Genomic DNA, 27,303 nt, shown 5'->3' on the forward strand with positions numbered 1-27,303 from the left:
CAAATTTAATTACGATTTATTTAACTGCTCAAGCATTATGAATAGACACAAAAAAACGTCATTTAGAAGTTAGAACTAGCAATATCTCGCAGTTTATCATGCACTAATAGTAATGAATATTCTGTATTTTAATCTAGGATATCTCCTAAAGTGTTGAAATGATTTTAGTGAAAATTGGTCCATCTTTATTTCGAGTTTCATTGATATTTCAACAACGTGTTGTTTGAGAAACAAATGTCTAAACATTTTACAAAGTTTCACAATTATATTAGTAAAAAAAATGCTGTATAACTATTAAAGTTTAATAATTACTGATGTTCACACCGCAGCCTTGCCGCACAGGAAATTCGAGTAATACGAAGTTTTTAACATTTACTTAAAAATCATATTTCATTCACCTAGTTAACCAACTGCACAGAAATATCTAAACAGCCCATCAGGTAATTTTATGACACAATACTAATTACGTAACTAAGAATTAACTAATTAAATATCTTTCTTCCGAGATGCTAATGCTTCACTGGCTACATACTTATTGACCGACTTAAAAAAGAGGCTCTAAATTCGACTGTAATTTATGTACATTTATTTATAGTACATTTGGCGGTTTTTCTCATGCCATCTAAAAGAGCGAGGCTTAAGCTATAAACCGGCGTAGTGTAACTTATGACCAAATTTTATCTAGTGAACTTTGCCATTTATTTTCAAGTTCCTCATCATATCAGCCGTTAATTATAAACCGCTGAACCTCCCCCTATTTTGAGGTTTTGCCAATAGTTGCCACTCTTGGCAGGCGAGTTAGTAACCGCAGTTAGGCTTTAGTGATGTTTTAAGAGGAACGCTGCTACTTATCTCTTGATCATTAAACTCCCTTAGTCTCATCTTACGATATCCACGGGAAGGGAAAGGATGGCCCATTTTATATCGGGGCCTACACAACAACTAGTATATATTAAATAATTTTCGATTCGTTAATTACTTCTATTAACGAATCGGTATTAAACTTAGTAGGTCACTGCAACAAATTTCCCACGTATTTAATTTCCCGTTAATCGTTCACTGTTTACAAGCTGATTAAAATAAACAGGAAAATTCCGGATGTTTTCTATACACTCACATACTATAATATTAAAAAAAAAATATAAATTTAATGAGATAAGAGTTTATACGTCTCATTACGGTTGTATGTTCAGAATGTTTTAAAAATATTACCCACAAATTTTTAAAGATGGTTTTGTGTTAATGTTGTTTACAAACATATTTAATAAATAAGTATATAGATAATGGATTCTATGCTAAAAAAAAACTATTTTTTACATGAAGTATAATGCCGTAATTGTATTGTTATTGTAGGTTGAACCGATTTCAACCTTGAAAAATTAGAATGGGACCAGCGGAAAATTTTAACATTTTCGCTTGAAGAAGAATCATCAAATTCGTTTTAGAATTAAAGAATTAATTGTAGAACAGAACACACACAGAATAAAAGTGGGTAAAAAATTAAGTAAAACAACACTATCGGTACAACAATAGAATGATCGTTAGCCGTATAGCAACAACACCTAATTATGTTATTTCTAACGACTGTCGAACTCTAAATCTTGTGTGTATATAAATAAAATGTACTCCCACGCTCCGTAAAAACTAATATGTCAAGGTTCATTTATAATGTTTACATTTTCATACGACCGTGTAATGAACAACACGAGCGCATCCGAGTAAACTGCCGTAAATTATTTTAACTTCAACATGTTCGCGCCGCTATAAATGTTTGCCGACCAAAAGTGTTACGTATTTGTATATTATTTGACTTCATTTTGCAATGAGTGAAAGTATTATATTTTAGAAACAATAGCGTACATATTTCTTTCGATTTTCGAACAATGCAACACAGTACGTGAATCCGCAAATATCACCGCTAATGTGAGCTTTGTTTTGCGTTTTGAAGATTATACGAGATAGTCTTTTGTTTTTGTAATCGTTCATAATGAGGTTAATGGTCAAACAAATTCGCACGTCAATCAAAATAGGGTACAATTACATTATTTCGCAATGAGAATGATTTGTGCATTGAATAAATTATAGTTTTTTTTTTGTTACGATTTAATTACTTCAATTGTAGCCATCTACTTAATAAAACACCACTGATTGACAGACAATGCAGTCAAAGTTAGTAGATATAAAAACAAATATAATATAAACTTAAGCAAATATGCTAACGTTTATTATACATTCCCTATAAATATTAAATAGATGATAAAAATTTATTTGGAAGTTACTTTAACAACAACACATTAATATTTCCACTACTAAACATGGGGCTCATTCTAATAGAGGCTCATTCTTCTTCTATATTATACTTTTCTAGCTGTATTTCAAAACTTAACCCTAGTCTTATCGTGATGTTACATACTTAAGAAATGAGCTATCAAATGCATAAATAATTTTTCAAATTCGACGGATACTTCTAGAGATTAGCTTTATTATATTAATATACTCGTAGATCTCTTTAATTTAATATATTTAATTCTTTAATAATTAAATCTTTAATTTAATTAATCTTACGGCCTTTTGTGGATGTAAACCAGTGCTATGTGTTCTTACTCCGTCACCAGACAGTGATGGATGTGGCAATCGCTGATGAATAATCTCACCAAGCACACGTCTAGTAGGTACTATAATTGCGTTGGTCGTAATCACAAGTCATCTATTACTAAACAGTAGTTCATTAGTTAGTAAACAATGTAATACATGACTTACTTTTATTGCCATCTTGTACAGCTTTTTACGGTACTTATAGCCGAAAACATGTAATTGTACTCAGCGTTATTTCCCATGGAATATCTTTTATTTCATTCTTACATTTCTCTATTGTGTAGTCATATTGTTTGGAATTCAATGAAAACTTGTTTCAAATGAAAGTGACTGAGTGTAGTAAAACAGTAATTAAATTTTCATCAGTATCGCACTCATGTTTCTTATATAGGTTATTCATTTACAACATGCATATAGAGAAAGTGAAATAAAATAGACTATAGTTAATGTTTAGATTAACATTCGTTTTACAAGTAGACGTTTTGTAATTGTTTTAATTTAGCTTCATTGTTATATACTTATGTATTTAAATAACTGTATAAACCAATGAGATTAGCTATGCTACAAAAAAGATCAAGAAAATGATATTTGGAAATTCTATTATTGTTTTGGGTATATTTATTATATCGCGATTTATGGCCGTTGCAGCATAGACAGATTTGAATGTAAATATTTTTATTATTTATTTATTTATTTATAAATAATATTTACATAATAAAAATATTTAATATTGACTAAGGGTCAACATAGAGTCTAAAGCTTTAAATTTTACGCTGAAACTTCTTACAACCTGGATGTGTACTATAAAAGAATTTCTCAGTATTCCTACGGAGGAAATGTGAGGTAACGCGCAATCATATACAACATATGTATGTATGTATATAAAATCCCTGTTAGCACCTTCTTGCAATCGATGCTCAAAACTCGTACTTCCCTGTTTGATTTGTAAAGGTCTGTAACTACATATTTGTTTTCGCGTACCTTCCAAGTGTATCGATGTAAATATATATGTTTATATATGTATGTATGTTACCTACACGATGACCTTATCTCTGTTGATCTTGACCCTGCTGTCGTACAGAAAAGGCAGTGCCCCAGTTTATTTGTCGTACCGTCTGCTCTCAGGTTTAGGTAAATAAACCGATAAGATCAATAGAAGTATATTTAACACGATTAATATCGGTGCGGAAACGAAAGTGACAACAATGTTGTGATAAATAAACTACTTATGTTAGTAATCGAATCCGGCCGATAACAAATTTGTCTCTATTTTTTTTTTTTATTCCACAATATTTACTATTGGACTGGATCCGTCTGATAGTAATGGATTTATAATATAAACCCTTTACTATCTCCTTTATCCTCCTATCATCCTCTCATCTATCCGTTCATTCTATAAGAACATATAAACTTTGTATATCATATTAACGTTTGAAGTGCCGTTAGTATTACGTGAAAAAACTATTATTACATTTTGATATTGTAAATTTAAACAGCAGATCCACAACTATATATAATAATATAATAAGTCTCAATCAATCAATATGACATTACCAAAATGAAACAAGATCCATTATGTAAAAAAATATATGAGAGGCTTCTTAAAGTTATGTCGCTTGTATGTAATTGTGTATGGCTAGCATTATACTTCCAACATTTAAAAGGAAGTCTTCAAATGTACTTTCTTAAAGAATAGTTCGAAAAAAAAGGAATTTTCTAGTAATTGTAATTCATACAAAATACCATAGACAATAGACAACGGTAGATTCACCTCTGAAAAGTTGCATTCAAATATCCTTCACGAAGTACAAATGTTAGAACTCACGACAACTGTTGATTAATGTTACTAACTACTCTACCTAGGATTACGGTAGTGATCTTATTCTTGTTGCAATCCCGTACAGTAGTTCAAGAAGCAAAATACATAATATTTAATTTCAATTAAACATAACGTTATCAGACATGGTAATATGTCGCACATACAAATTACCTAATGTACTAAATTCAATTGTCATCTTTAATTTATATTCGTCTCGAACATCTGCTATGTCTATATGGAAATATAGTCGTTACAACACGACACGTATGCCAACGCATACATAACACCATGTCCGTTTACTATGACCTTAAATATATGTTTTACGTTCTAAGGATATTTCAAATAGAGTTGAAATATTCTTTCCAAAGCATCTATTTTAACCTTGACAAAATTAATATAATATAATAATATTTAATATTTTCTTTATTTACGGATTACTAAGATCCATTTTTGTTAGTAACAATTGACTTAAACCTTAGAGAAAAAAATACAAAACATTTTAAATAATAATATAGCATTAACATGTTAAATTTTTCAATTAAAAATAGAGATTTATGAAATGTCCAGTTAAAAATTTATAGTAACCTATTATCGTGACCTTTGGCAAGCACAAACTTTTCTTATTGAATAAAATAAATAATATTATCAACTCACAAATACCGTCTCTTAATCTACCTGACTGAAAAGGAATTCCTTGCATATCTCGCATCCCCTTTAAATATTTTCGGAGGAGTTTGTTTATCATCAATATATTTTTATTTTAGTAGTTTCCCTGCATGTGTATTCTAGTTTAAAAAGCATTGCACGTGTTAAATATGACACTGAAAATCCTAGATATTATAACTCAAAATCTTTATGTCATAAGGGTAAAAAATTATGCTTCTGCTAATGGAAGCATCTTTGCTCTGAGTTCCTGCTATCATGCCTACTGTATGCCTAACTTCCACACTTATTGTTTTTTAAATGTTTCGAACTTACCTACATCCCATTTCCAGTAACCTTAGTCTTATGGCTACCATCATTTGGCCCGTATACCTATTTGTCATCATTGACGTATAAAATTAGTACAATAAGTCTCCTTTTGTTTAAAATTGCATGTAAAACCTTACATACATTCCATTTGATCTGTGATATTAGTCTGTTCATTCATTCAGTAGTATTTCATACTTGCGGTTTCTTCGCCGTGTCGCAACTGTTGGCGCATTCGCTCCCCGATTATCACGGCCCAGTTGGCCGCATGTGGCGCAACCCTAACCCTTCGTGGTTTAGGAATTACGTAAGGAAACATCGCGTATGTTCATTTGTATGACCCGGTAAAGCGGCTCTCTTGCAGCATTGTTCCGGTCGTTTTGCGTTCCGCTATTTATTTTTAAATGTGGTCATTTCCCAAACAATCGTGCCTTATGCATTATTATTATTATTTTATATAGCTTAAAAAAATCATTTCGTTAATTAATACTGTAAATCGATTGAAATCACATGAAAAAATACAGAATTTAATTTCGAATAGTTTTCTTTTACAATTATATCTTAAATTTGCTTCACTATTTATTTTTGTAGTATATGTGTATACAACCTAGCCCTACTACAAAATGATGTGCAAGAATGATTTGCATAAACTCCCTTTTCCAAGTTTAAGTAAATGTAATTAACGCCCGGCACCGTGCGGAACACTAATTCACAGCTCAGTGCCTTATAAACTTTGGGTTTCATATTATTTCGGGTCAATAACCTTTTTAAGATAAGGCTTTACCGCTACCAGAGCGAAAACGAAAGTTGTTAATAGATGATTAGTTACATGAAGAATGAAACTCTACAGAGCGTAAGTTTAAGCTATTCTCTCTATAGTAATGTATACTGCCCTCAACCCAATCTAATTCCTCAAAATATTATATACCCTTCTTATATTTATTCAATAGAAAACACTTTGTAACTCTAAACCATCCCATTTACCAGAAATCTGCAGGATCATCTCCTATTTTCCTCTTTCAAAAAAGCCTATTCAGTTATAAATATTTTATAATAACTTTTCTCGGTACTTTGAGGTGAACGTCCTTTAAATTCGAACCTTTATTCATTGGTGTTCATCTACTTACAAAAATGTCCAAATACAAATAAGCTATTATAAAATGTAGCGCCTAATGTTTATCCTCCTTAGTAGTATTTGCTTTTCAAACTGGCCTTGATTTAGTGAAACGGTCAACGGCTTAACATTTAAGTAAATCGCGAATTAACTGAGCAACCTGCGGCCAATCTACAATAGATATTAATAACAAATTATTGTTTATGTAGAGTGAAAGTCACAGACAATAGTGCTTGTTGGTTAACTTTCTTTAACAACAATATTATTATACCTATTAGTTCATTAGGTTATGCCTACATATTATATTATTTATATCTTGAATTATTCTCGTTATAAGGTTAGAAGTGTACGAGGTCTCTCCTGATAGTATATGTCTGCGAAAAATAATTTTGTTTGGCGACGTTTTGTTCAAATTTGTAAATATTAAATTTATATCATATCAGTCCACTGCTGGGCATAGCCCCCCCCCCCTGGGGAGTTTTACCAGTAGTTGCCACACTTGGCAAGCGAGCTGGCAAACGTAGTTAGGCTTTGGTGATGTTTTAAGAGGGCCGCTGCAGCCCATCCCTCCAATATTACATTCCCTTAGTCGCCTCTTACGATATCCACGATATAAGAAGAGATGACCCATTCTATCCTGGGACCACTCGACATTAAATATTAAATTACTTAAAGACAGCATGGGGTTCTTCAAAAAGGGTATATGAAGATTTCTTAAAGGTCGGCAACGCGCGTTATATCCCTGGTGTTATAGGCGTCCATAGGCTACGTAACTCCGTTTATCGTCAGACAATCCGTATGCTTTTTTACCACCATAAGTAGTATATAAAATAATATTTAAATATGATGTGGATTTTAATTGAAATATTTAATGTCCATTAGCATTAAAAAAACAAAACAATAGCGAATGCTTATTGCTTTTGCTGACAATAGAGACGATAAAAACCATTACAAAGATTTCTTGCACAGAGTACTTACTTGAATCCATCGATAAATCAATGTATGATTTGTATTATACAAAAGGTAAGGTTGGAGTCACCTGACCTTGCTTACAAACTGAGGCCGCATGTCTATTCCACATAATGGAAGAGAGATGACAGGCATGATAAGACTATGCCTGTCAAGCTCTGGGGTTACCGAGACGACTGCTGGATGCACCAACACGCTTTTGACTCGATGTATCTCAAGTTAAACTGATGCGAAGGCCTTATGTCTGACCCCAACTTTTATCTTTTTGAAGATGATATATTACACATATGATAGTTGTGTGATATGTCGGAAATGTGCTAAAAATCTTCTAAAGAGAAATCTAACATGACAGATGTTAAAAATGAATACACATTCAAATGTAAAAAAAAATTGTGATTTATTATTACGAATTATAACCTAGCAGCCCTATTTAAATCAATTGGACTTAGACCATAATTTCTACACTTGCTCATGCTTGAATCATTTTAACATAGTAAACTTTGAAATGACTCAAAAATTTTCGCAAACAATTCAATACCTAAGCGTCAACAATGCGTCGACATTCCATTGACAACCATATACACACCTAAGATGGTATGGCGCGCTTATTCTTTTATTAATTATTGTATCCAATTCAGGTGAGGATATGACGCCATGGCTGTGCGTGAGATAGCTACCAAACACCCTTCGGCCTACAACGCAATCGGTATTCATAATCATCCTTGAATTAGAAAATGTATTGTGTATACGTGCCATTGAATCGAGCCTCTGTAACGTCGTAGATACATTTTAGCTAGTTACGTTCCAGACATGTTTTTGTTATATCCAGTAGCTATAGTAGTAATAGGTCAAGGTATGTTAAATCCCAGTTTAAACCTCTGAATTTTTAAATTTTTAATTGTTAGAATAAAAACCCTTTATCAAATACAATAATATTGGATTTAACTCTATAGTCTTATTATACTCTAACATAATAAGTCGGCTTATACAAAATACAAATACGTACGCTATAAAATAGTACACTGACGGTAATTATTAAGAGGGAATGGCCCTATACTTCATTCAACGCCGCTCCGGGTCAAAGGCGATCTCATTATAATTGGGTGCGCGAACTTATCTCAGTTCCCTTATATGCACAACGCTATTTGCTGTCTCATTAAAACTTATCCACTCCATTGATTGACAGTGAATAGTTAACAAATAGTTGGCCCCCTCTTACTTGACTATGAATAAAATAACATTGTCTGTGACACCAGCTCCCTTTTTTTTTTTTTTTTTTTTTACAACACAGGGGGCAAACGAGCATGCGGCTCACCTGATGGTAAGTGACTACCGCCGCCCATGATCACCCACAACACCAGCGGCATTGCAGGTGTGCTGCCGGCCAACCCTCCGGAAAAGTCTCCTCAAAAGGAGAACGAGTCTGTCCCTTAGGACAGACTCGTTCTCCTTTTGGTAATATCAAATCTACTTGATTATGATATTTTAAATCTCTTCGGATACACCCATTCTTTGCTGTATTGTATACTTATCACATTGATCGAACTTATAATCTACACACTATAGCATCCTGTTTATCATTTTTATACAAACACTTTTGTGCCAAATCACTCTAAACTTGCAAAATATATTGTATGATTTCAATCTCCTTAATAAGCCATCTGCCATCATTTCGCATGATGCTATCGGAATCGATTATGAGATCACTGAAGTTGCATACATTATGAGGGAACTAGAAATACCAGAATTTCCATTATCATGTGAATTCCATCATAATTCGTATTTATACGAGGATCCTGAATATCCACTCTTACAGATGATGTAACCACATTAGTTAATCAAGCTGGTTACTGTAATATATCGCACAAATCTATGATATGATCTACTCATCGAGATGGAAAGGTGAATGAACCCTCGTTATTACTGCTCATATAACCCATACTATATAAATAGAGATTATTATATATTTGTGAACTAATTTTAGAAAAAAGGAAACATAGCTATGTTCGTTATCTTTAAATTTATTTAGGATTCCTGAATGCAGAATTACGCATTTTAAAATATTTTCACATTTTTCATTTATTTTCATCATTTTATTATTTCATATATTATTTGCTTCACATTTTTTTTAAATTGAGCACATACATATCAAACGACATAACGTTTTGTCATGGTGATGGCACTAGCTTGAAAATATTTGAATTAAAAACACAAAATCGCAATTTTGTGTTTGTTTGCTCCGCAAAAGAAAATGGCAAATTCATTCACAAAATTAATGCAGGACCAATACGAGAAGAAACTATCGATTATAAAAATAATTATGAAAATTGATAATGACGTAGTCATTAGTAAAAAAATTAGACGAATGAAAACTATCTTCTTTTGGAATTTCTTTTGGACCAAAAATATACTTGCTCTTTAATTAAGTTTTAGGTGGTACGAAAACCAAAATAGAATATGAATGTAACTAAATTTAATATTCAGTTTATATGATTATGACTTAAGCACGTCATTATGTCACTGCATTTGACATCGTTAGCACTTCGATTTCATAACTTCGTTTAACTATAGTTTGTATTCGCCAGACAAGAACTTATATAGCAACGTAACAGTGGTAATGGCTCGCAAATCAATTGTCTTGTGCATCGATACTCTGCGTTTGTCTTGTTGTATATTGTGTGATCATACTATCTAGCACTTGACATCGAAAGTGTCCTTAGATTTCAAATCGTAAAGTCTGATATTAATACATTTTTGTTTTTCTTAAATTGGTATTTAAGCTGACTACCAACCAAGTAGCTATGATGTGGTAACGCAGTTAGTTCAATTAGGACAATTTACAAAAGATACCCATGTTTTTAAAAACACTGTTTTTTGACGTTTGTTTATTTACTCCTACCTATGGGAATAAGGAATATTATCAGAACTCTAATGTGTTTATCTACAGTTAAGATGTACACCTTTGAATAATATTATCAAGCAAAAAAATTGCTATAAATAGGTACTGTCAGCTTATAAAACATATTCAGTGTTGACTGATTGATAGGCACAGTCTCCACAATAGGTCTACAAGAAATTACATAGGAGTAATTTGTATTAAATAGATAAAAAGAATTATAATAAAAAATGTGACAGTGTTAATCGGCCATCTTATTTATTTTTTATTGCTTCAATCATTCTATCCTTTTTTTAATAATTTCACAATGTGGTAAAATCCTTATATGTGAGATTACTGTTTTCGGAACATTTATTTCAGTCATTTTCCGAATTTTCTTTGAACAATCATTGCGTAAAGAAATGTTTTTGACAATTCAAAAATAGAAAGATTTCAGTAAAAGTCTGTCACGTCGTGGCCAATCAGATACCTCACCGTCCGCATGTTTAGTGTTCAATAAAAATGGCATGATATTTGCCACAAATTATCTAACCGTTAATGTTAGTGCATTACTGTAACGGGTGTGTGAGAAAGCTATCGATGATTCAGAACCATTACACAGTTTAGACACTGACAGATTAACAGTTCCGACGTGTACTTGTGTTGCAACACGGCGACTACTCAAATTTTATAGACATTTCGCAATACACTCGTAAACAATACATCGGTCATATCCACACGTAATAGTCGCTCCCTGGCAGCTTCCAACGCTTTCATAATACAATATTATGTTTATTCTAAAATAGTTTGATATCAAGAAGTCATGGGAGTTCGTGTTGTGACAGACACGTGTATTAGAGCGAGGACAGGTTATTGATGAATTTTATTTTTTTAATGTTTTTCTCTCAAGACAAGATTTCCGGCATTACTGCTGACGCCAAAATACAGAATATATATTGGAATATGTATATATTCCAATATATATTCTGTATTCTGCGGCTCTACGTAAGTGTCGCGTGAAATAGGACACAAAATATTACAAATATTAATTTAGGAGACTATCTATCCATGTATCAAATTTCATTCAAATCTGTTCAGCCGCTCAAACGTGTTTAAGTGTTTACTTTACATTTAAACATCTTCATAAACTTTTAGATTCATAATAATATGGAGACAAACAGCTTCCCGTTGGAATTTATGGAGATCCTTTCTCATCGGTTACTTATTGAACACCAGTGGAAAAGTTGAGATCAAGCTGCAATTTTCTTTTTATTGATACTTTATTGTACACATTGATAATACATAAAAATATGACAGAAGTATATAAATGTACAAACTCGAGCTTTTAACTCTAAAAAGGTTAAGGTCGCCTTAAATAAATCGGTTATATTATTATTATTTCTCAATTATAATTAGAGTTTAAACAAATAATAGTTTTTCTTTTGTAAAAAAAAAGCACAGGCAACTTTTTAAAAAGGATTAATGCAATCATTTATTACCTACTTCGAATTTTTACATAAGGTACTATAACTTAGTATTAAATTTTTTTTTTTTTTTTTCTAATACATCATATTGCAAACTATAATTTTGTACATCCGCAGTTATTGATGTATCTCATAACATAACAATTGATCGATATCGTATAGTCTGTATTAGACTCTTTCCATCCCATTTATATTTCAATTTTAATGATTCTGTTTGCATTTCGCAAAATATCAAGAAACTGTCTGATAGTTTTATAATAGTAGTAAAAAGAACGATTAGTAATAGTGCTGAAGCGTCAGTCTGTCTGTCGATGCTGGCATCGTGTGAGCATATTCTTGGAAATCACTCAGCAATCGTGCAGGATTGCAAGGAAACACATACAGGGATGCCGTTTGTAATATCATTACCTCGGGTGCGTTGAACTGTAACAATTATTTTCCTGTTTAAGTCTAATGTAGTTTAAATAATATACATAGTAATTAATTTATATTAATCCTTATTTATAAATGGGGAAGTAAGTTTATTTTACGCTTTCATGTCTCAAAGAATCATTATAAAATTTGGTAAACTCGTACTATTTGCGATGGAGAAGGACTATTTGTCGCTGTCAATCAACTTATCTCTGTCATATGAACAAATTTGCTAATAAAAGCTACATAGTAAAAAATAAGAAGGATTATTCGTGAACTGTCCGTTTGCTATAAATTACTACGGCTATCAACACTCGAGACTAAAATATTAAAATTTTATTTATTTTCTTAAATCTTTTTGACGATAGAAATATTTGTATTTAGAATACATTTACAAAGTTTTTAGATTATTATTAGTATTACGAATATTAGTTTAGATTTGAAAATTGGTTTTTCTTGAAATCTATTTTTCCATCAGTTAATAAATTTAAAAAATGTACGTATTACGAATTCGAAATTGTTCGAATTTATTAATTTAGTATAAAATTTAGCCCTCAATTTGAGTGTAATGCGTTATTCATTTTAAGAAACATTATTTTTACAACAACCAGACTTTGTACAAAAGTCGATTGCTTGGGTACCTCTGTCCCATTTGTGTTTCAACCGTGAAGCAGTTGTGTTTGCATGGCTGTGTTTCGGCTTGAAGGGTGGAATATGGCGTGAATTTACTGGGTACAGAGGAATAACACCTGAATCCTCAGGAATGGCAACGCATGGGGGGTAACATGGGCGAAACAGTATACTCTGTTATGTCCATGGTACTGCTCATGTCTGTAGGTGACGGTTACCACTTTCCATCAGGTGGGCCGTCAGCTTGTTTGCCATTCTAAGTTGTATAAAAAAAGTAGCTTCTCAGTACTGACGTGAGGACTACGATGGTTTTAAATACTATGGAGTGCTATTTTGTTTCTCTAAAATTTATCCTTCTTTGAAGACAGTAGGTAAGATTTGTGCAATTATCTTATTTATTACATTTATATTCTACTTATTTTTTTTATTTAAAATAAAACATTAACAATAAATGTAAAGAAATATAAATAAAAAACTAAAATGACAGACAGCTCTAATCTTAGATGCAATTAAACCAGTTGCGTTCACAGATGTTTTATGATTTAAACGTTTTAATTGTCCGGTATTCCAGCGTCGTCGTATATTCCCTGAAGAGAGACACGGCCGTGGGAGCGCACCGGGAAAAAAAAATAAATAAAAAAACCAGCTTCCGTTGGTTTCACTTACAATGTAATGAACTTGATATTATCCTTCTTTATCATTTGCTACATTATAATAATAGTTGCTACCCGCGACTTCACCCACAGGACCCGGATACGTTGATTGATCGGGATAAAATGTAACTTAGTAATAGTATCTTTATAGTCCCAAATACTAGTTGACAGAAGGGAATGTTTTTTTTTAGTAATAGGGACAGCCCTATTGCTAGTCGGTCGGCCTCCACGCGATTTCCCCTGGAAACCATCGTGGTTAATTCGTCATAGTCGTAGAATACTGACGGATCTGACAAATATTACATATCCGTCAATATTCTACGATTATGACGAATTCTAGTCGAATTCTTTATGATAGGTCAACTGACCTGCTTCATCCTTACCTATCATCCTTCACTAATGCCCCGCCAGTGTTTACCGATAGCGCAGGAAGGGTTAGCATTCTATCATCACCCATTAAAAAAATACCACGAGTATTTAAATATTAAAAGCAATGCCTACAATATAAGTCTAATATGTACACCATAAAACTTGAGGCCACTTGTATCAATTCATATGCAAGTATTTCCTTAAGAGTCCACTCAATCGAGCCGAACATAAGGAGCGATTGCATATGTAGGCAAATAAGGCAAACATTAGGTTACTTACACACTAACGGGTTTTTTAATCAAAACATGAATAGAATAAAATTTATATAAATTTTGTGAATGTAATAGTGGATGCTATTTCTCTGGCTATTCTCTATTTCGGACATATATATTAGATATAGAACAGACAGATACCAAATAACGTTTATACAATTAATTTAATAATTGGATATCATTATCATCATATCAGCCGTTAACTGCTCATCCCTCGACTATTCTCATCCCTCGACCATTCTCATCCCTCTCCACGCGATTAAGGGAACTCCCTTATTGGCCTCTTACGACACCCGCAGGAAAGGAAGAGGCAGCCTATTCTATATCGGCACCACGCGGAAAATTGAATATACATCCCGGGAATTAAATACACATACATATTTACGAATATGATCAGTTGCTGGTGGCAATAGATATTTATTTTATATTGCACTTATAGAAAGACATTTACAAGGGAATCATTACAGATCATGTTAGCAAGCGACCCTTGAGAAATCTCCGCATAGTCAATAATCCTACTAATATTATAAATGTGAAAGTTTATAAAAATGTTTGTTTGGTACTCAATCCCAAACTTCTAAATGAATTTGAATACATGTAATTAATTGAAAAATATTTAGTGCACGGGTAGGTTATAACCTACTAATCCTAATTTAACACATAGAATACTTTATATATTCGTCCATTCGAGCAAAGCCGAGTGAAACAGTCACTAATTGTAATATTATATTATATTTATAGGTGTAGTGGCAGCCTAAACCAATCAGCGCCACATGGCTGCGCCGGCGCAACCAGACCGAGTGTCTACAGCGGTTCTGCGAAACGCTTTTCACAATGTGCATATGTAATGAAATGAAACATCTGATGCGATATATACAAAGAAAGGTTTTAAACATACTGAAATATGTTGACTTTGCTTCATAGAAGTGTATTGGACGCAAATTACCAATTTATTGATTGATTTTTTCTGTTTTATTCTAAAACGTAACAGTAGAATTATATTCTAATCCTAGTTTGGGCAAAGTTCAATGCAAGAGAGTTACCTCACTTAACAAACAAACATGAAATTTGGTACACACGTAGTATTTGGGATAAAGAAGAACATAAACTATTGTACTTTTATATTGGTCACACTGAAGTCATCATCTTCCTACCCTTATGCCAATTATTTGAGTTTGGTGTAATATTTGTATATTAGTCCAGGTTTTAGCTTTTGGTTTTACGTCCGGCCGCCTGCCTGACGTCCTCTGTCCTTGAGTAGCAATTTTTGGTCAGATCTGTCACTTACGGTATGGATGAAAGGATCAAGGAAAATGGAGGGAGGATATGTTAGAGCGAGTAAAGGAAATTGGTAAAAATAAAGTGTTTATGGGAACACTGCAGATACGGTATGGATACTAGTCAGAAACTGTACTGACTTGGGCGGCTGGTATCGCATACCCATGTGCCTTACCCTGGGATCGAAAAAATCACTAGAAAAGAACACTCCTGGCCACACTGAAGTCGCAGATAAAAACCAACACTACGTAATACGAGTGGAAATAACAATCTAAAATTACTTTTATTTATTTATTGCGACAGATTATTGATAAACAAGTTTTGTTATAACATATTCGATTTTAAATTCTTCTTATATAATTTGTAATCTTCCGATCGCTATAAATCCAAGTGTCATTGCTTACAAACTATATATGGAGTAGCAACTAATGGTACAAGTAATAAATAATAATGGTTGATTTTAATAGTGTCTATAACGAAGACATATTACCAACCCACAGGAATTAAATTTCAAATTCTCTATCTATTAAAAAATAGTTCTTAACGTACTGCTTCTTAAAATAATAATTTCTCTGTAATGTCAAAGTATTTTTTTTTTTTACTTTAAAAGCGGAGAATGGCAAAATAATAAAAAGTTTAATTTAACTTTAGAAATGTAAATAGAATTTAAAATGTTAATAAAAATATTAAAGTCCGTTTGTAATCGGCAATAATGTCGCGTAACATATACAAAAAAAAAGATACGAGATTAGAATGAGAATAATTTCGTGACTAGATATGAGCAATGTGGAATCTAGCCGTCACTGCGCTGTCGGTCGCTTATCCGATGATCGGTTACCGTCTGCGCATACGCACGTTGCAATTCACGTCCGGCTGCACGCTGCCGGGGTTGTCGACCTGTACGCATAGACACCGCACATAGAAATAGATAGAATCGCTAGAAATGTTGAAATGCTGCATGGCATGGCAGTAAATATGTACCTACATATTTTAAACATAATTTCTTCTACTCAAATGTTTAGATGATATTCCTTAGCAATGACACTGCTTCATGTAGTTTTACATTTCTTTTTTATTCGTGTATTTGATTAATTACATATGTTCTTATTCTGAAACTATTTAATCTTGAATACCTGTCGAAAATTGCAATTGTAATGTGCTGATAATCATGTATGTGTTATTATTATTATTACGCTAGAGCGTCCTTATGTGATTAAAAAGCATAATGACAAACAAGATATTTTTAATTGCTTAAAAACTTTTAGCTTGAAACTACTCGTCAATATTTTGACAGATGGATGACAGATTGACAGAAGTTTGATGGATAGGAGCCAAAGTGCGCCTAGATTTAACTAGGTCAGATGTTAGAATGATCTAAAAAAACTAGTCGGAAAAACACCGTTCAAATAAATTTAATACCGTACAAAAAACAATTACAACAAAATTACTTATTCTTAAAATAAAGATTTTAATTTAAAAAATAATAATTACAAACGATTGACATTTGGCAAAGACACCCACACAAAAATATAATACAGCTGAATTGGGAACCTCTTCCTCTTTTGAAGTTCTCTGAAAATTGCATTTGAACAGCCTACGTTTAGTTTCCCCTTTGATCAGCTGAGTAATAAATTTACTCACTTTACCTATTCATGTGAAATAGCATTTTGTATAAAACACTAATTGTTATTATTCGAACTAGTAAAATTTTTCACTCATAACTTCCGTACCGTAGCTGATAAGATGTCGTACAGCACAAATTTAAATCTTTTGTTTGATTTTAGATCGTCCGAAGCACTCAACAAGTTTTTTTCAAATTGAAACTTTCTTATAACTTAAATAGAGTTCGGTTTTGTTTTTCTCCATATTTAATTGGATTTCTCATTGCACTATGCACGCTTAGATATAATTGTCTATTACTCAAAGTGTAGATAAGCAGTTGAAATGAAACATAATAAGTAACTTACGCAATTATCCTGAGCTTATAAATTAGTCATGTCGATAACTGCAAGCCCCAACTTTCGCTAGGCAAGCTCAAGATATAACACAATCACGCCCACTTGGCTCTTCCAGCGCATTCTGTTTCCGCATCAATGGTCTGGTTGAATCAACGAGTGGGTTGACTTGCGAATTATTGTTTACTTTCTATATTTAATTGCTATAGTAATGAAACAGAACTATCTGTATCGTGATTCATTCTATATCGGATTACTTAGTGAATTTTATAATAATATAAATATAATAAATTTTTGTCATATATAGCATACATCTCTTCGTCGACAACAAGAAATTAGTATCAAATTTAAATTACTTAAGTGAATCATTATTATCTGTTTGTAAAATTTTATATATACAATGTCCTGGATTGTCGATCTAGATACAAATTTCATCAAAATCCCTTTAAGCCGTTTTCGTATCAATCATTCAAACCTAACTTTTGCATTAATATTAATGGAAGTAACAAGCGATCACAATAACAAATTAAAAATATTGTCATGAACCGAGTCTGGAAATTATTAAGAATATATTTTTTACTCACTATTATTGGACAAGTACAATAAATGAAATCCCACGAACTTACCTTTTTAGGAGTGTAAGTCAACCAAATAACGAATTCGCGGCCAAGCTTACATAACTAAACGTTTACGTCATCTTTGAGCCGACGTAAACGCTCAATTTTATGAACGGCCCAAACTGAGTGTAACTTACTTTTATTACTTACGTATTAATAGTTATCTGTGAATATCATTGTTCCCTTGTTGAGCTGACACGAAGACAAAGTATCGACGGCATTAATCAACCTTATTAAGGTTATAATAGGCCCCGCACGCAGTTTCCGCGCGATCGACTTCCGACTTGATGCAGTCGCGACGCGCTGTTGCGTTTCGGGGTCGTATAAGCGTTGCACGTACTATCATACGAAACAAAGCTGCTAAGAAATATTTACCCATAGACGTAATGTAAATTATGGTACATTAAATATAAAAAAAAAAAAAAATAGAAATTCAATAAAGTTATAACTCTCAAAGTAAATTATCAAATTTTCCAATGACCGAAGATATCTCTGTATGCCTATATCCCTTTGATCGTATATTTTAAATGAAAATATATTTAATATATTATATATCGTATCCAGTTAGGTGGCTTCTAGGATTTACAATAGAAGCTATATAATTAGATATATCCATATACGATATTACCATAATTTAATTCAGCCAAACTTACAGCACTTTAAGCACACAAATAATGTAATAGTGTGGTAACGAAGTAAGAATACTAATATATTAATATTAATATATCATTACACCTGTTCATACCCCGGATGTCGGTACTTGTTTCAGCAGTACATATATAAAAAAAAACCGCAGATGTCGTAATTGGAAAACAAAGCACGATACCTACACCAGTGCAATGGAAAAACAATTCGTAAGTAAAATTTTTAACGTCAGAAAAACTATGAGCCAGCAGTAGTAACGATATATGTGAAACAAACAAAGTCATGATAATTTAAGAATTAATATGAAAATACATTTCAAAACGTTAATAAACTATTGATAAGTATTACGAAACGTTATCTTTGTGTTTACGTCCAAATAATTGCAATGAGGCTATCATGTTTCCCAACCCAATTTCTAAATTACGGTTATATTCAAGTAGACAAACAGTTCTCTTTTTAAGATTACCGCTCGCTGCCCGTTTTCTGAACCTTTGACATCTTAAAATTATGGTTTGCGTAATTTAACGACTTTAACAAAATTTTAATGTCTGAACGCGGTTAACCGCAATGGCAAATTACTTTAAGTGTTTTCTTTACTGTCAAGAGGTACAACACCGCCTCGCATTTGTTAAAATAATTGATTCCTTATATGCATTTAATATTTATAAGTAAAATATGAGACCAATAACCAAAACTAACTAAAACTATTGTTTTATTAAATAACTTGATATACGTAAAACAATATCAGAAACTATTCCGTAAACAGTAAAAGTCTGCAATATTAGAGTTAGACAGTATAGTATTTCTAATTAGTAATTATATAGTATTACTAATTAGTAATCCCACTCATCAACGTGAGCACACGTGGAAATTCATGCCACAATAGCTAATCATCTATTGGCATGATTTCCTAGTCCCACTCTCCATACCATTCTTTACATAAGTAATGTATTTATATTATCGTTATACAGTTTAACAATCTATTATAAATAGAAATAATATGGGTTATAAAACATGAATGTATTAACAATCTGACCCAAATTCACGTATGACGCCCGTACCTGACGTAATAACGCGTAACTGAGATGAGATGCGATCGTTCATCTGGTTTATATCATGATTTTTTTTTCTATATATTGTACAATGAGGGTTGCAATCTAGCACACGTGGGCTGAAGTGGCTACTTTTCATCAGGCAGATCGCCTGATGGGAAGCAGCTACTGGAACCTATAAATGTTTGCAACTAGCTAGAAAGAGTGTAAAAACACGTGTATTTTGTGTACCTCATAGAAAACCTTATGACTTAACAAACTTAACCCTTCTTTGCATAGTGGTGGAAATTTCCATCATAACATTGAATGTAGAAAAAAAAACATAGCTGTCAAACTTATTTTTTTAACCATTTTTCCTTTAATTTTAAACATGAATTATATCACCTTGATTTATTTCACCAATAAAAAAATCATGCAAAGAAGGGTTAAATAAGCTAGCCCTTTTAGTTACCTTGCATCCTAAAAAATTAAAATCTAGTAAGTAGATGTTATTACATGTTTTGTAAAATTGAATGACGTTTTCCAAAATTAGTCTTTATAGACTAAGATAAAAGAAGCGATGTACGAAAATTTTTCTTATGGTTCTAATGTATATATTTTGCAAAGTTAAACACCTACAAACATAAAAGCTAGTTCGTTCATCATGCAACATTGAGTCACTACTACCGAAATAAAACAATGCCCTGCCCTATCGGTGGCCACTTCTTTACCCCATAAATCTGATGTGTCTGAAGAGTCGTTGAGTCATTCAAGTAAAGATTTCATTGTTTATTCGCCACTTAGTCACTATGACCATTGGAGCAATGATAACTTACACGTATCTTGTCATATGGTAGGTACATTGCATGCACTGTTGACTTTACTACTTGTCTTGTGTATACCAAATGGACTTATATTTTTTTATTGATAGAAATGAAATGGTAACCTTACCTGCTGTTATATACGCTGATGGGGCACCTGTGTGGAATGAGATATGAAGACGATACCAGATTAGTTAACTTGATGAGGACTTTATTATTATTGACCAATTTTAATTATGAACACTGACCTCTCAATAATTATTTCTCATATCTCAATAATATTTATTATTTCATTAAACATTTTAAAATTCAACATTTGAGTGAAAGAGAAATCCATACTAAAATATTTAATTTAATAAAATAAAGAAACAAACTGTGAATAGAAAAGAATAAAAAATTAAGTTATGCAAAACTACCGTACAACCAACACGTTAAAAAAAAATTAGTATCTTATTACTATAATCTTATCTATTATTATCTTAATAATCTTAATTATCATGTAATATAAAAATATAACACAGTAGAATTAAGAAATTCTACAAGAAGAGGAAGACAAATCTAATATAAAATTGAAGAGCGATACCTCTTTCCAAAAAGTTATATAATGTTAATAGAGAGTATTAACCTGTAAAAAAATTAAACCTCTAAATCATCATCTTAAACTTGCAAATCAAAATACGTCGCCGTATTCACGCGTGTGTCACCAACTTAAATGATTTGACCTATACTTTCCTATAAAATGCTTACACAAACTATCCAACCGTTACGTAAAATAAATATGCAAATGTTACGTATGACTCCAACAAATGAAAAGATTAAGCCAATAATAGCTATTCTAACGTTGTTGATTGCAAACGGACATTGAAAACGCAATTACTGATAGTTTGCCACTCCATTACAGCTGTGATTGTATATTGTTTGAGAACAAAATAAAAACATTAATTATATACACCTTACGCTATATAAATACTTTATAACAATTATTTAATATTACGTTGTGAACGAAATAACACTGATTATGTCACTTAAACTATAAGTATAGGATAACAATATTTTTGTTATCTGGGTGTACCTTTAAAGAATACAAATATTATATAAAAATTTATTAAGACACGTATAACGTAATCATCTGTCTGTCTTATGTCTAGTTAGATAATAAAAGAGGTGAGTATTTTAAACTAAATACTGTTAGTGAAAACACCCTAATATTATTTTGTAACGTGATCAGTCTATAGAAGTAGCAAAACTAGCTATAACCGGCTGCTATATCTTGTAAAAATATATTGATCCCACCGGAATAACACATTAATAGATATGATACATGTGTATACTAAATAGCATACATCCATCTAATTAGTAAAAGTAAATCCTTCTATTATTGGTAAATAAGTACTTATATCTATAAAAAGTGACAAAACATCAATGACTTCGTCAAATATTTTAACTACCTTGTCCACTTTTTATTTTCTTTGAGAAATAAAATCAAGTAACAGCGACGCTATGGGTATACTACCAAAAAAAAACCTAGAAAAGTCTTTTATGAAAACTTGGCACGTTTGTCTTCTCGTCAACAAAGCTGCAAGCCATCTCGCATGTCACCGTCTACAATAGCAATAAATCACGCAAATGTAAACTGAAAATAATTGTGGTTAGCCCTGGACACAAAGCAAAGGAAAAGTATGACGAATTATCATTGTACGTGACGTATTTGCGATTTAGAGGACTTAAGGCGTGACGATACCGATAGTAGAATTAGTAAACTACATGGTCAACTGACTTTCGCACCTGAGTAATGTTGACAACCCTACAGAAAAAGTATCAGAATTTTATCGATGGAAAATGTGGAAATGATAACAATAAAATCTTATAAAAAAATCATAACGGATGATCTTATAAGAATAGATATATGGAAAGGCAAAATAATTCTAACTGTATCGGAACATTTGGCATTGCGTTCTACCTACCCCAATAGAAGATAAACGTGACGCATGTATAATTCAAAATTAAAACCGACCTCTATTATGACAAGTTGGTGTTTAGGAAAAGTCATTAATTTGTGAACCGTGAAAACCATTAGGCAGACGCCGCGGAGTCTGCGCGGGAGCACTTTCTCTGCGCAAACGCAGATCGTCACAACGTCGATCGTCTGGCCGTGGACGACCGCGGTGTGTCATAGTCCTTCAGACGAGCGAGCCGCCCGCCCGTGTTTCTTTGCACTTCCGCGAATTAATAAAAATATTTTTTGTTTATTTTTACTTTTACTCTTTGTTGATTAAAATATAACAGATAATCGTATTGTACTGAGAATTCAATCCATCAGGATTGACGAAAGAAGGTACTTTATATCAATGAACTGTGTTATTTCGGAAGATTTTTTGCATTTGAAGTAAGGGCAATGCCCTCATCCAGTGTTTGGGTGCAAAATCCTTTAGATTCAGAGTGACAATTGTTGGAAAGGAGTGCATTTGTTGTGTGTGCCAAGTTACGACAATGAGCAAGATAGATTGTGTCCCCACGTGACTGGTGGAGCGTGGCCAAAAGATGACGCTTTGGTACACCGATTTATTGGTGAGTGCTATTATACATTCAAAGACTATATTTCTGAATATAAAACATGGTATGAACATTATGGTCATTTAAAAAAATCTCAAAAATTTTATTTGTGATCAACACAAACTTCCTTTGCCAGTTTAGGTTTTAAAGGGTGCAATGCTCTGCATTTAAAAATAAATGCAATTTTGTTGATGCTAGGTATTGTTGGCACTTGGTGGAATTTGGAATTCTGTGGAAAATCTGTGGAAGTAGTACAAATGTGTTCGATCCAATAAAAATAAAATGGATTGATAAAGCAAGAGTACTCAGTCATTCATTATCTGTACCATCCGTTACGGATACTAACTAAATACAATAGATTCCTTTTTTCAAGCCATGGAGTATTACCTTCTACTACTAATATTTAAAACTCTTTTATTCTGTAATTTTCGTCGACTTTCATGAAAATATATTCATAAATACTGAAAAACATTCTTATCGCGAACGTTTACATGTATTAGTCACAACGCAACCATAAAACGAGGAAAATATACTGATAATAAAAATACTGAAACACTGACAAATTACATTTACGTAATACAATTATATGATTATTAAATAAATAAATAATTGTAAACACGAAATAAATAAAAGATAAAAAATAAACAACATCACAGTAGGTAAACAATAATTCAATGATAAAATTGCAAAATATTCTATTATTGGCTAAATAATTATTATTAGTAAGGCAACATATTGACAAGACAAAAAGTATATTGGTATTCGTAACAACATATTTTCATAGAAACTTTATGTAACTGTACCAGTAACAATAATCGTGAAGGCGAAAGCCGTGAAAACATATTTTGACACTGGCCTTTCTCAATCAACAACCATGACTTACCAATTAATTGATTGAAAATGTCGAGACGTCTTAAACTATAAAGAGCAACTCGCACGACGAGTTGGCAAAGCGAGGGCGTCATAGCACGCCTTGCAATTACGATCATTGGTGCAATTGACCCACAAGTAATACATTATTACCCATTAGGTACTTACACGTCGATAAAGGCGCCGCTGCCTAGATATTTATCGGGTCAATTACTCCGCGGATAGTTTCGAATTTCTTTCGTCTACTTTCTAAACAATCGCCGAGCGTCTCGGCTACCATCAGCTCTAATTCGATAACGAGGCATCCTGGTTGCGCCTGCTTGCTAATTGTTCGTTAGCATAACCTCTGGTACCTATAAGTACACATGCAAGTTACGTCACTGTGCCACTTCTGCGAGACCGTTGACCCGCTAATTGCATTTGATGTGTATAGGTTGCGATCGTCAAATGTTGTCGCCAGACGAACAAACAAGTTTTTTTCGTTGTTACATAGATAGACGGATAACGTCGAATGTAGGTCGGCAATTAATCGACGCGTGCTATCTCAAACCGGTAATTTTCTTTGAAAGCAATATTCACTTTTTCGTATCGAGACAGGTTAAATGATAGTTAATATTATTATAACGATATCTGTTGCATTTGAAATTGTCATCTAGGATCGTGAAGCGTGAACCGTGGTAAAGTGGCACTCGGAAAGCAGCGGAAGATGCGACCGCATTTACACTTTCGATTTCCGCGATGTAACTAGGTATGATGTAGCCGGCGGCTGGTAAACAGATGCTGGATATCAAAACCCACACAAAGCACTTAAGTAGTTCATTTACTTGATGTTGATTCAACTCGAATTTCAAAATATATTTGCTGTTTGCCTGAACTTAATTTCTATACTGATCACGATTTGTTAAATAAACACTTCCATAGCTGCCTTACTAAATCTTACTAATATTATACAAATATGAAAGTGAATCTGTCTGTTTGTATGCAATGCCCATCTATTTGTTATGCTTTCACGATTATGCTACTGCACCGATTTAGATGAATTATGGCGGAGAGAAAGCTCGATGTCAAAGTGATTGTCATCAAAAATTGATCCGCACGAAGTCCCAGACATTATCCGTACCAAACGTCGCATTTTATAAAAGAGCGAAATTATCATTGCAATCTGGTATATAAATATACGGTGTCTATGTACCTGGTGTATCAAGAATGGCAATACATGACGGGTATCATAAGAGATAAAATATAGGCTGTTATGTCCATGGTACTGTTCATATCTATAGGCGATGGTTACCACTTTCTTTGGTATTATGGGCCGTCAGCTTGTTTGCCATTCTAAGTTACATAAAAAAGTGCTGTAAATATCATAATGTCATATCCATGTGTACCTAATTAATTCTCATCATCATCATCATATTAGTCTAAAATTGTCCACTGCTCCATAAGCCTCCCCCTTGGGGGGGTTTTGCCATTAGTTACCACGCTAGACAGGCGGATTGGCAACCGCAGTTAGGCTTTGGAGATATTTTAAGAGAGATGCTACTGGCCTTCCCTCATCTTCCCTTACGCGCCTAATTAATTTCAAATCTTATTGATATAATAAAATTGTAACATAATGAGATGTTTGTACATGGAATATATTTTAGAAAAAAATATATGAGAGGTCTTAATAAGACTAACAGATGCCAAAACAATATTTTTAGGAATGTTGTCAATCTCTATGTTTGTTCCGGCATCACGTAAAAACTGCACCAAATTAAATGTGCTTTCTACAGTTGTGTTCCTAAAGGTCAAACTTAAAATCTTCTGTATGTTTCATCTTGATACGCCATCAAGAATTTTTTTTTCTAAGTCTGAAGTCCACTCGTACGAAGTAACAGGCAAAAAGATACTACTAAATAAAACGCTTTCATAACAATGCACTTATAACAAAGTAGGTAAATAGATTTATTTACTTCCGTATATGATTCAAAAATAAATTTGTGCATAGTATTACGGTGTCTCTAACTCTCATAATTTGTCGTTTACATTGCGGTGTTATTTTTCGGCTAATTTATCACACTTGTAACCCACTTGCGCTTGCGCCGACGCCGGCGCGCCGCGACTCTCAGTCTCTACTCGTTTGATTAATGCTACCTCCGCACAAATAATAGCAGCAAAAACACGAACAATATTTTAAGCACTTGTCTGATTCACGTCTATTCTTTTTTAAAGGTAAGTAATACCTATAATTAGGGGGTGAAAGCTAACCGCCGTTTTATGCTAGTTCCGTGAGCAGTGTCGTTTGGTTCACACGATTTGTCCGACACTGGTTTCGAAATTGTTCCGATAATTGCATTAATTTGCACACGAGCGAAGCATGTTTCGTTTTCTCGTCTCGATTCGATAGAGTGATAGCGAAAGATGATTAGTTTTTATTTTGGTGCATGAGTTATTAGCTAGCCAATTTATTTTTACTTCTAAAACGCATACACCCATCTATATTTTGTACACAATTTTGCCTCTCGTGAAAACTTAATAATATAGCTAGGACTTGTTTAAAATTTTGTAATCACGTTTTTTTACGGAGTTCATTAGGTTTCTTACTATAATACTTCTTAACTTTTTATGAGTACTTACATTGTACTAGGTTTATGCTCTTTTTTTTTTTACTATAATGCCATGCAATCACTCTAGATAACTCCTAATTCTTAACTTAGGATATATTGTTTAGTAGAAACAAAACTACGAACATCATCTTATTTAGAAGAGTTCGTTTCTTATGTTTATCCGACCAAGAATAAATAATATATATGCAACTTAAAATGTTAAACAATCAAAATTGTTATAAATAATACATGGACATAGTACTTCTCATACATTACCATATCTGAGGATTATGGTGTTATTACCATTCTGTACCATATAATTTCAGTGTCATATCTCACGATTCCGATCAAAACATAACATACAAACACAATTCTGGCGGCAGAAACGAATGGAATCGAAGTCCATGCCTTTTCTATATATAGTCCGCATTTGGTTAAAAAAAATCTCCCGAAAGCTTATTTATGCAAAACAACGTGTCTATCGTATCATGTAATAAAAATCTATGTATTTGTTACAGAGCCCCGGCGCAGTAAGCGGATCCGGGTCGGAGGCGCAGAGCGGGTCCCGGGACGCGCTCGACGTCCGCCACTCGTTGGCCGTGGTGTTAGCTGATGACTACACCAAGAGGAAACACGTCGTCCGGGTCACCACCGCCACTGATGAGTTCCTCCTCCAGGTTTGTCATAATTCATTTTTATTTAGCTATGTGGTTATTTTTAACTGTTTAACTGTTCTTAATTATGTAACGAGATATCTTCATCAATAATTCCTATTTATAATGATTCTT

General features: G+C 32.9%; 1 protein-coding gene across 11 annotated transcripts in view; it reads left to right on the forward strand.

Annotated features, from left to right (window-relative positions):
• Positions 1-27,303, forward strand: part of LOC113517425 (rho GTPase-activating protein 23) — a 477,294-nt gene that overhangs the window by 440,259 nt on the left and 9,732 nt on the right. For all 11 annotated transcript variants that reach the window (XM_052902374.1, XM_052902288.1, XM_052902317.1 and 8 more), the window contains one exon: positions 27,034-27,192. In XM_052902374.1, coding sequence (XP_052758334.1) covers positions 27,034-27,192 — 159 coding nt within the window. The remainder of the gene's footprint in view (positions 1-27,033; positions 27,193-27,303) is intronic.

This window comes from Galleria mellonella, unplaced genomic scaffold (assembly GCF_026898425.1).
Source record: "Galleria mellonella isolate WM207_F2 unplaced genomic scaffold, CSIRO_AGI_GalMel_v1 utg103, whole genome shotgun sequence".
Taxonomy (NCBI): domain Eukaryota; kingdom Metazoa; phylum Arthropoda; class Insecta; order Lepidoptera; family Pyralidae; genus Galleria; species Galleria mellonella.